Source organism: Aedes albopictus, chromosome 2, assembly GCF_035046485.1.
Source record: "Aedes albopictus strain Foshan chromosome 2, AalbF5, whole genome shotgun sequence".
NCBI classification, from domain to species: domain Eukaryota; kingdom Metazoa; phylum Arthropoda; class Insecta; order Diptera; family Culicidae; genus Aedes; species Aedes albopictus.
The window spans coordinates 70120063-70132255 of NC_085137.1; the positions used below are offsets into that span (position 1 = coordinate 70120063).

General features: G+C 40.9%; 1 protein-coding gene across 8 annotated transcripts in view; it reads right to left on the reverse strand.

Moving 5' to 3' along the window:
* Positions 1 to 12193, reverse strand: part of LOC109416262 (uncharacterized) — a 111075-nt gene that overhangs the window by 48345 nt on the left and 50537 nt on the right. For all 8 annotated transcript variants that reach the window (XR_009997417.1, XM_029871516.2, XM_062849844.1 and 5 more), the window contains exons 3-4: positions 10500 to 10759; positions 10179 to 10305 (exon numbers count right to left, since the gene is read on the reverse strand). Coding sequence is in view for 7 of the 8 variants with exons in the window: in XM_029871516.2 (XP_029727376.1) it covers positions 10179 to 10305; positions 10500 to 10703 (331 nt within the window). In the remaining variant the exon portion in view is untranslated. The remainder of the gene's footprint in view (positions 1 to 10178; positions 10306 to 10499; positions 10760 to 12193) is intronic.

Below are 12193 nucleotides of genomic sequence, written 5' to 3' on the forward strand. Positions count from 1 at the left end.
ATTGGTGTTAACCGGAGATGGGCTTACCTCCAACGTCATGTACCAGTAGTACACACTCATAAAACGAGTTTGAGGGTTCTGTGCAAGCAGCTTTTCGAAGTTTTCAATGACCAATGGATTCACAACCTCGCATCGGATGAGGAACCGGAACGATAACTCCGCAAAGCGGTCTGTCAGAGGCTGTACACCAGCAAGTACCTCTAAGCTCATAGTGTGAGTTGAGTTCATGCAACCTAACGCGATCCGAAGGCAACGGTACTGAACCCGTTGAATCTTCAGTAAGTGTGTTTTCGCCGCGGATTGAAAACAGAAGCTACCGTATTCTAAAACCGACAGAATGGTTGTTTGGTACAGCCTGATCAGATCTTCCGGGTGTGCTCCCCACCATGTTCCGGTAATAGTTCGCATAAAATTGATTCGCTTTTGGCATTTTTGTATCAGATACACAATGTGCTTCCCCCAGGTGCATTTAGAGTCGAACCAGAGACCAAGATATTGAGAAGACATGCTATGAGTGATTGTCTTACCCATCAGAACGAGCGGAAACTTAGCCGGTTTGTGTTTTTTAGAAAAGACAACCATCTCAGTTTTCTCCGGAGAGAACTCGATACCCAGCTTGAGAGCCCAAGTGGACAAATTGTCCAAAGTATCCTGTAATGGTCCTTGCAGATCAACTGCTATTGATCCCGTCACAGAAACAACACAGTCATCCGCAAGCTGTCTTAACGTGCAATTTTCCATGAGACAATCATCTATGTCTCTGACATAAAAATTGTAAAGAAGGGGGCTTAGACATGAACCCTGGGGGAGACCCATGTAACTAATTCGTGAAACTGTCAAGTCACCATGAGCAAATCTCATCTGCTTCTCAAACAGCAAATTATACAAAAAGTTGTTTAAAATTGGTGAAAGGCCACTTTCGTGGAGTTTGTCGGAAAGAACATCGACACAAACTGAATCAAAAGCCCCCTTAATATCCAAAAACACTGAGCCCATTTGCTGTTTTTGAGCAAAGGCAAGCTGAATTTCTGAAGAAAGTAACGCAAGACAGTCGTTCGTTCCTTTGCCTCTGCGGAAACCAAATTGTGTATCTGACAACATGCCCTTCGATTCAACCCATTTGTCCAGTCGAAAGAGAATCATCTTCTCCAACAACTTCCGTAGGCAAGACAACATCGCGATTGGACGGTACGAGTTATGATCCGACGCGGGCTTCCCTGGTTTTTGAATAGCTATCACTCTCACTTGCCTCCAATCATCCGGAACGATGTTGTTATCCAGGAACTGATTGAACAAGTTCAACAAGCGCCTCTTAGCGACGTCGGGGAGGTTTTTAAGCAAGTTGAACTTGATGCGATCCATCCCTGGAGCAGAATTGTTACATGAAAGGAGAGCAAGTGAGAATTCCACCATCGAAAACGGTCTATCCATGTCATCCCTATCTTCGGAAACGTTACGAATTATTCGCTCCACGGGTACGGAATCTGGACAAACTTTTTTTGCGAACTTGAGAATCCACCGGGGAGAGCTTTCCCTATCCTCGTTAACCGACGACGCGTTACGCATTCTTCTCCCGACGTTCCAAAGAGTTTTCATCGAAGTCTCGCGCGACAAGCCCTCGACGAAGCGACGCCAATAACCGCTTTTCTTCGCCTTGATCAAGTTCTTAAACTTGCGTTCAAGGGAAGCGTACCGCTCAAAGTTTTCGACCGTACCGCGTTTACGAAACTCTTTAAACGCCGCGGATTTCTCGCGATAGATTTCTGTACACTCACTGTCCCACCATGGATTGGGAGGTTTCCTACGAACCGACGGACCTGGTACTGGCCGACGTTGTGCCTGAAGCGCGCTACCGATGATCAGTTCTGAGAGAAACTGATACTCTTCCCGCGGTGGAAGGACTTCTACAGATTGCACACCGTCCATGATTGCTTCCGCGTACTTCCCCCAGTCAATGTGTTTCGTGAGGTCATAGGTGATGTCAATAGATGGAGGCTGCTGTGGGCCATTGGAAATAGAAACAACGATCGGCAGATGATCACTACCATGGGGATCCTGGATAACCCTCCATGTGCACTCCAGCGATAGTGAGCTCGAACAGATTGAGAGGTCTAATCGGCTGTCTCTAGGACTGCCATCTTTAGCTGGAGGTGCCACTCGCGTAACTTCCCCAGTGTTCAAAATTGTCATGTTGAAGTCGTCGCAGAGGTCATATATCAAAGATGAACGGCTATCATCGTACAGTTCCCCCCAGCCTGTACCATGGGAGTTAAAATCTCCCATCAGCAGCCGTGGCTCAGGCATAACCGAGCAGATGTGAGCGAGATCTCTGCGAGATATCGCAGTTCTCGGTGGAAGATAAATGGAGGCGAAACTTAGGCTTCTCCCCCGGATAGTCACTGCACATGCGACGGCTTCAATGCCTGTCATCGGGTGTAAATCGACTCTATAAAATGAGTGCTGCTTTTTGATCCCTAAAAGCACCCCTCCATACGAGTCGGATCGATCAAGGCGGATGATATTGAAATCGGTAAAAGGTAGGGTCACATCAGGTGTCAGCCATGTTTCGGAGAGCGCAAAAACATCGCATTGTAAATTGCTAAGTAAAAATTTAAAAACGTCTAATTTCGGTACTATACTACGACAGTTCCAGTGTAGCACAGAAATCATATCTTCGACCTCGGTGGTTAAATTAGCCATCGAAAGATACGATTGTCGCAAGAAGAGGCATTTTAGAAGCCAGCTGCTTCAAAAGAGGGGACACACAAGGAAGAAGTCCTTTAATAATGTTCTTCACTGAGTCGGGAGCATTGAAGAAGTTCAGAATGATGTCTACGATGCCAGACAGCGTAAACATCGGAGCACCAAGGGGTTGTTCCTGGTTCTCTGAATGCTGTCTCTCTGGCTGAGAAGTCGAAAAAATTGGAACATCTGGGATTTTTGATGTTCCTGGGAGCGAAGGAAAGTCCCGTTCATCTTGGATTTTGAATCCAGGAGGTGAACGTTTGGTGCCTTTCTTAACACTCCTAGAATTTGTCACGGTGGGTTGGGGGTCACTGCTAGGCAGATTCCGAGGTTTTTTGGTTGGTCTCTGGAGCCTCATCCGTTTCCTCGTTTCACCTTTGAAAACAAAGGGAACCCCGTCCCCAACCTCAGAGTCAGAGCCCTGATCATCGAGAGACAAAGACGAGTAGATGTTGCGTGATTCAACGACCGGAGCAGCTTTCTTCAGCATCTCGGCGTAGCTTCGCCTTGAACGCTGCTGCAACGACCGTTTTTGATGTTGTTTTTGCTGTATGTACTTCGGGCAGACATTGAGATCATGTGGACGGTCACTGCCACAATAAACACACTTGGGCGGCGTTTTACACGCACCGTCCACATGTCTCTCCCCGCATGTTGCACAGCGAGGTTTGTTGCCGCAGTACTGGGCAGTGTGGCCCAGCTGCTTGCAATTGGTGCAGTTCATAACCTTTGGTACATACAGCCGCACAGGTAGCCGAAGTTTGCCAATCACCAGCAGGTCTGGTAATGCTGATCCGGAGAAGGTCACACAAAACTCATCCGATGGTGTGTAAACCTTTTTCTCGCCCTCCTGGCAGACCGAATGCAGTTGCCGGCAGTCCAGTATCTGGACAGGAGGAAGAGAAGGGTTCTTGAAGCGACCACAGCCTTGCATGATCGTTTCGCAGGTCAAAGATCCTTCGGCGACCTTCCCCGAGATCTCGACCTGATGGCTTGGAATGTAAACGAAATATTCAAGTGTGAAGAGCTCATAGGCCACAATCTCATTAGCCTGCTTTCGGTCACCAACCGAAACCCGAAGCTTTCCTGTACCAACCATGTCAATGGCGATAACAGAAGAAAACCGCTTTGTCAAGTCCTTGCTAATCTGAACGGTGTTCAAACGTTTGCCTTTGGGTCGGAAGAAAACAACATATGGCCCGCCAAAGTCGGGAGGGTAGGCCTTGAGGCGGGGGGACGTCGAAACAGATTTACTATTGGTGTCCATTGCAGAAGCGTCAGGGTGAAGGGAGACGAAAGGATTAGCATTTACATCGCCATGTTGGCTCGAGCAATCCGATGCCAATAATGTAGCTTCGTTAATGCGGTACGACGTACCCCCGCCATCTTCATCATCGCCCATTGTGGTAGCTAACTACCACCACGGGGCGGCACTCAAAAATTAACACTATCACGGGGACGAGGAATAATCGAAAAACAAGGGACAAAAATAACGCTACAGGAAAAGTGAGAAAAAAAATGCTTATATACCAAATTAAATCTAATCAAAGTGGAGAGGGGGAACAACGAAGGGTAACTTTATGTACTTATCTTTGTGCACTCTGTATAGCCACAGGCTCGACGACGACAGCGATCGGATCGCCCGCACTGGGAAGAGGCGAGCTGCTGCTGAGCGCCCGTCACGCTCTCTGCTCTTCTCTCGGTGGGCTGCTGCTGTCGACGACGATGAGCTTGGGTACTCACTGGAAGAACCCGATCACGGCCGCGCGAGCGGCGTGGTATGCGGGAGGTGCTGCACTGCTGTGCTCGATAATCGGTCAATCCGCCACGTGTTACAATAAAAACGTGAAATTTTCTCAAATTAACTGAACTTTTGCGGCAAAAATAGTGGCCTAGCCAACCGCACTCGTCCCACTAGGGATAACCACTTAAACACTTGATCACTCGGAAAACTAGCGCTTTGGAAATTAGCTACCGAACTGGGAATATCTGGAGACAAACCGGACGAACGAAAAGTTGCGACTGTCTCACACGAACGCTCGCCAAAGAGTGATGTTTAGCTGTTGTACACAGTTAGAAAAAATCGCCGACTTCGGTAATGTTTTACCGAAATCTCAACCGTTAAGTTTGTTTTACAGGAAAAATTCGGTAAAGGTAGCTGCTTTTACCGAAGTTCGTTAGAGTTTGACAGATAAACGATAACATTTTACCGAAATTTGTTAATTTTATACAGAATTTCGTTAAAAATCCATTACCGAACGCTCAGCGGTTGAGATTTCGGTAAAAATTACCGAACGAGATTAGCTGTGTAAGATCTAATCGATAGCAGTGAGCTATTCGTTTGATCTTTAAACATCAAATTTTGATGTCATTTAGAGGTTTCTGGAACATTTTTCAGATATTATTTCCAGTAATTTTATCTCTTATACCAATCAGACCAATATCACCTCCAGACTTAGCCTCTACCCGGGTTTTAAGAGATTACCCAATTTACCCAACAATGCTGCTAAGAATTCTCCCATTTGTGCTTTAAAGGATTTATTCATTTTTTTTTATCTGTTTAAAATCGATCAAGAAATACCTTTTAATGTTTTTATGAATGTTTTCAGATTTTTTTTTTGAATTACTCGAGAAACTCTTCCTAGGATTCCATCAATTATTTCTCAAGAGCTTCTCTCTCAGATTGCTCTTATCTCCAGAGACGCTACTAGAAATTCTTCCTGGCAGGGCTGGTAGCAAAACCTGATGGTCAAAATAGTTAATTTAGTGACCAATTTCACGAAAATAGTGACCAAATAGTGACTTACAGATAGCTAGATATCACCTCCAGATCGTCAGTATTTTGCCTCTACCCGGGTTTTAAAAGATTACCCAATTTACCCACCAATGCTGCTAAGATTTTTTTTTATATTTTTTTTTCTTTTCAAAATTGATCAAGAAATACCTCTAAGAATTCTTTCATGAATGTTCAACTAGCTGTAACTTTTCGAAACGTGCATCAAATATTCTCAAATTTTCACTGTAAATTGATCAACTAGTTGTGTATCAGTGGACACAATTTGGAAAAGATCGGGCTATTCTGCACGAAGTTAGAAAGATTATAGAAAAAGGTATAATTATCCCATAGCCAACTTTGAGCTGTTATCTCCGGATTCAATGAACCGAATGCAATGAAATTTTGATTATTTATGACTCATATAATGAACTTTGAAAAACTTTTGACGAAACTTAAAATTCGTAATACGGAAGAAAATTATTACGATTAGTTTATTTTCCTAATAAAACACCAAATTTTTTAAAACTTCAACATCGTTTCAAAATTTAAGATGCTAATTATAGTTTGTTTAAATTCTCTCTAATTGTCTTTTATATAAATATGTTTTGAAGGAAAGTAACAACATAGCCTTCAATTAATAGAAAAAGTATTGGGATGCATTTTAAAAATAGACCAATTTACTAAAAAATCATAAAACAAATAAACTCGGTATAATTTTTTCTCTTGTTTATAATTTAAAGTTGTGTCAAACGTTTTTCAGAGCTGCATGTTCGGTGTTTTAAAACAACGATATTATACAGCACGCCCAACCGTAAAATTCACATCACGTTTTCTTAATGGAAACTTAACTAAATGTGACATTTGTCTACACCGGATGGCCATCGCAACTTTTTTGAGTTTACCAGAAGTTTTGTTTTAATGGCGAAATATTGATTTTTTGTAGAAATCCCGCCAATCTCAGGATTTAGTTTTGTTATTTTACTATTTTAGTTGGCGTGTCCCATATTCTTGTCAAAAACTCGAACGGTTCAGAAGAATTGTAGAATTTTTCAGCCAGGATCTTGTCGCAATTTCGTAATGTTCCGTGGAATCTACGATGTTTTTTTTTTATGAAATCAAAGATTTTTCCGGTAGAGTGCTGATATTTTATTTATTTATTATTTCTTTTGCGGAATTTATAATTCATCTTTAAAATTTTTAACTTGATAGGAATTGAAAATGTTTTTCCAGGTTTTAAGGAGATCCGACTGTATTCCACTAAATACAGTTGTTGAGTTATTTCTCTTAGAGTTGATGAAATCTTGAAGTGAAACTACTAGCTATTATTAGCGCGATTTTGTTGAAACGGTTGAAGTCATTTCTTTTCGCTAATAAAATTTTACTATTTTTTTTTAATTTCAAGATGATTTAAGGTACGAGTACTCTTCTTTAGTCTATATGCCCCTATGTTCATCCTATTCCAAAACCAGACGATTTAGTACCGACTGTTTTTGTCAAGGTTTTTGTTCTTTTTGTTATCATGCATGCTCATTCCTATTAGCCTTGTTTTCAATGGAATATTTGTGAGAGAATAGTCTGGTTAAATTCTTGGAATAATTTCTAAAAAAAACTTGAGTAATTTCAACCGATATTTCCGAAAAATGTTACAAAATATGGTGGTATTCTCAGAATTATCAACAGAATTGTCAATTTTTTTATAAGGGTCGGACGTTTCGTTGAAATTTTGGGTTTTTGACATAACTCCGGAATGGTTTGATGGTTTATTTTTAAATTCAGGAATTTAGTTTTAATGGCGAATATTGATTTTCTGTCGGAATCTCGCCAGTCTCATGATTCCGTTTCAGTATGTTTCGAATTAAGTTGCCATGTATCATATTTTTGATCAAAGTCTTGAGCTTTTCGGGAAAATTGTAGAACTTTCCGGAATTTTACAATGTTCGGTGCAATGCTTTTATGATATCTCCGAATTTCCGGCAAATTTTCAGATTTACCGTTAAATCTCCCAAATTTCAGCATAAATCTAAATTTTCTGGCGAGCTTTGTGTTTTTATCTTGGCAGTCGACACAGCTCTAGTATTTTCTTTATTCGATGGTTTTCTTCAAAATTCTAGAGTTGATAGAATCAACGAAATCTGCATTTTTTCAAATTCGAGAGTTTTTGTTCTTTACAGATTTTTTGTTGAAATCAAGGACGATTTTTTCGGGTCGCTTTCTGTCTCCAAGTCGAAAACGATTTTTTTCTACTCTCCCGACGTTTCGGCCGAAGGGTTTTGTTCTTTCTCAAGGGTCGTACTGAGAAAGTTACTCGAAAACATCGATCAAACATTTAGTCGGAGCCCTCACACAAATCACGGACTTTTAGGAAAACTAGAGGAACATTTCGAGGAAGTTTCAGGATAGCGGTTAAGTTCACCAGTGCCTAGCCAAGTTTCATAGGAGATCCGACTGTATTCCACCTAAACACAGTTTGTTAAGTAATTTCTTTTAGAATTGATGGAGCACCAGAGATAAATGAATTCACGGAATACTTTAACTAATGTTTTCGTGAGTTTTTTTTTGAAACTTTTAAAGCAGCGCTGCTATTGGTCGTGACCATCCCAAGTTGGCATTGTTATCGTCACAAGGGAAAATGAGCATTCACGTGCTTCGTCATTGCATAATCTCAAATACATACACATTAGTATGGGACAAACATCAAATTCTCGGTCCAGTCGACTTTTTTGATTCCATTTAGGTCCCATATGAACTGTGCAAAATTTCAGCGCAATCGGTGAAACTATAATTTAGCGCAAGCGGTGCAAAGTTCTTTAGGATTTTTTTGCAATTAAATTATTCGTAGTAGAATTTTTAACTTCGTGGACTGATGAAAACCATAAATAAGCATTAAATTTATTTATATCGATAAGTATTCAAAAATTATTCGCGAAAAACTACGAAAAGTTATCAATTTCATCCGAAATCACGGTACTGAACGTTTCAATGCATAAATGCATAAAGGACTTGAAAAAGTACTTGTTTAAACTTTTTACAGCAAAATCAAGGAATTTTCATTTAACATGGATTTTAATCATGAAAAAAAAAATATTGCCAGGCTCTCTTGGTCATCGTCTCCTGATTCGATGACTTTGAGAGAGCGGCTTCTGTAAAAATCCCTTGACGATTTGTGTTGACACTGGTGCTTCCCAAGTCCGGTTTAATCTTACATTGGTTATAATCACCGTTTTTTTCTCGTTGATGTTGAAAGTCATTTAAAAAACTATTTAACGTTTCAACCTACTTTTTTTATTTTTTCGGTCATCAACAAAAAAAATTCGTGCTCTTAATTCTTAATTAACATCACCGAGAAAAACCAATTGAAACCAACAAAAAAAAGTCTGGTTTAAAGTTATTTATTTTCGCTAATATTACATTTTACTACAAGTTTTTATGAATTTTTTGAAGGATTTACTGGAAAAATATTTGTGTTTAGGAATAATCCGATTGAATTCATGGCATAATTTAAAAAAAGGTAAGTTATATCAACTGAAATTTGCGAAAAATGTTGCAACACATTTTTGACTGAACTGTTCTGGTAATAGTCCTGGGCCAGGTTCAGAGGAGAAATACAATTCCTAAAGTAAAGTGGCAATTGTGCATAGGCGAAACTACCGGGGGTGCTGGGGGTGAGATATAGGGCGATAAATGACGAATGTATGAACTAATGAATATTTTGTTGTGGTGCACCCCCTGGCCCAAATTTAGAGTTTCGTCAAGGCAATTGTGTCGCTAACGGCAGCATTTAATGTAGTTTTGGTAAATTTGCTTTCTTGTTTTACAAGTTTATTTAAATTAAGGAGTTACGTTCAATTGTGCCACTGATTTTCACATGGAAAACACAAAAACAAACTAAGTGAATTAAAAATAACAAGGGGTAAATTTGATCAGTGGCGCATTTAAAATCCATAATTTTACTAAGATTTTTTTGGGAAACTCGCCTGGAGTTTTCATCAATATTTCCGACAATACATATTTTGCTTTAAATTGCAGCATAAGTTCCACGAAACATTTAAAGGTTTTTTGTCTAGATCCGGAATCTTTCCGGAAATCTCATTATGAGCATTATAAGCACCAATATTTACCAACACGGAATTAGCTTGCGATTGTTTATTTTTATCTTAATTGATAAACTTTGCAGGTACTATTTGAGAGACTAATGTGCTGTTTCAAGGTTTAAGTCTCAGTTTCACAGGATTAACTGCCTATTCAAATTTCGTTAGAACTCTTTCAGGAGCTCGGCCAAATCATTCAGAAATTTATCAAGGATTTTTTTTTCAAAAGAATTCCTCCATGTGAATCTTCAAATATTACAGTAGAAGGTGATAGATTCTTGCAGTGCACTTTAAAAAAGCTTCAACCTGTCTGAACAGCTAGTTGAAGACGATGTGATATTTTTATGGATAAACAATAAGCTACCATGCGTCTCCACACATTTAATTTGGCGAACTTTGGAAACGCCTCGTGATAATGATTGCATCATGTTTATTTTGTTTGAGAACGGGTTATTCTACAATTTTGGCAAATTAAATATCTATTAGTTAAGACTTCAGGATTGTTTATGTTTAGTCAGAAACTCTTAAATCTACAGGGTTTGGTTTAATATTTATCATTCCATACTCACCCAGCAGGTGCCATGATTGTGACGATTGATTTGATAGATTATCTGGAAAAAATCCAGCTCCTAGTAAAAAGATTCCGAACACTAGGAATACGACACCTATGTGCAGCATACCAATACTTGTGACTACCTGTGAAAGATATCGTGAAAGGAAAGAGAAGCAAAATGGCAAAGAGCAAACTCTGTAGTAGCAAATAAGTCGCAATAATATATCATATGTCACCGCATCTATCCACACCGCAAAATGAATGAAAGACTCTCGTTTAGGTTATTGACGTTCGTATCAATCACCCATCGACGGCACTGAACGAAAAGGACACTCACTTTGGTATCTAGTAAATTGTTGTTGTCGGTGGCGTGCACCTGGTGGGGATGGAACTTCCGACGGGTGGAGCCATGGGGCGAGTGCGTATCGCCACTCTCCGAGCTCTGTATACTGTAGCGTCGTTCGCGGGCCTTGCGCTGATTGTCCCGCCGTTTTCGCTGCCGTTTGATGGCCAGTGCCGAGTGTATTCCAACTGCGTGCATTGTCTCGGAATGGTGTGGGGCGTGGGCGTTTGCCGGAAATTACGATTTGGCTGTGGCTGCGGGTAAAATTGGAGAAGAGACGAGAAAATTGTTAGTGTTGTGTGATTACAAGGTAGCAGGGCATGTTCATATCTAATAATAATAGGTACTAATATTATAATGGAACTACACTTTGGTCGTAGTCGGTCATATCTTGGTTATCGTCGTAAATAATCATTGCATCGCATACATATATTCGGGGTTTTCATATTTTTTCCTAGAAACCCTCTGAAACACCATAGGAATCCTCTAACTTTCCCCTTAAGCTGCCTGAATTTCACTGCAACCATTTGAAATCCCTTGAAAAGCCCTGAAACTTCTATAAAATTCCCCTGCAATCCTCTGGATCCCCGAAGAAGTTACCTCAAGTCAAAAATAAAACCCCTGTAGGCTCGCCTGAAACTCTCCAGCCTTCCATCTCTTCAAATCACCCCCCCCCCCCTCGTTAATTTCTTTTCTTTGCCACCCCATACATATTGTTAGTTATTTTTTAAATTTGGGTTTTCTCATGGGTTTGTATTTTATTTAGACTGGCCAAAAACCGGTACCCTTACTGTACTGATTACCTATAATCCAAGACCAGAACATTTGCTGTTCAATAAACTTCACACCGAGAGGTAATTGTGATCATCGCGCATTACGAAGCCCCCGTCTGCACGGTGGTAGGTAATCGGATCACGGCACTTTTCATTCAAATTCTGGCGACAACAACAAAATATGCGCCATATCGCCGGAAAAAGGCAAACGAATGAGCTGTAAGCAATGGCTTTCAAAATCCATCCGGTTGGGTAGGTAGGTTGGTAGCAAAAACCTATCATATCGCCTTCGTTGCCATCGCCGTGTCCCTTTCTCGCGCACAAAGCTGGCATGTTCTTTCGTTTGGAAACAATGAAAAGCTTTCGCTTCAATGCCCCGATACCATCGAAAAGAAAAGCCAATTGGTGTCTCCCCCATGGATTTCCGTCGCTTTTCATTGAGCAGGGGGGGAAGGTGGTGCTGAATGGACTTCGATTCTTTGCATGACGACATTGTGATCGATGCCTGTGTTTCCTCTTCGTGTTTGTTATGTGGACACTGAAATGACATAAAATTCCGTGATGCATTTTAAGCCACTATCCCTTGTACATGCACACGTCTCTACCCCCTCCCTCAACCCATCAGACCACGCCGGCAAATCTATGGTAGATGGCAATCGCGTGCCGTCGCTCGTCCGTCCACAAGTTGTCTCCGGCGTCGTCGCCGGCGCCGGCGGGCGTCTCATCTGTAAATATATGGTAATAATAGAGTATTGCTGGAAAGAAACCCAGTGATGGTAACTCTCTGCCAGAGAAACGAAGTATATTGGCTGAATCAGTAGCATCCATAGCGGAAAAATCGAGACAAACCAGTCAACGTATAAATTTGACAGTACATGGTACTTTGAAATTAGATCTCTTGCACCGAGAGAACGG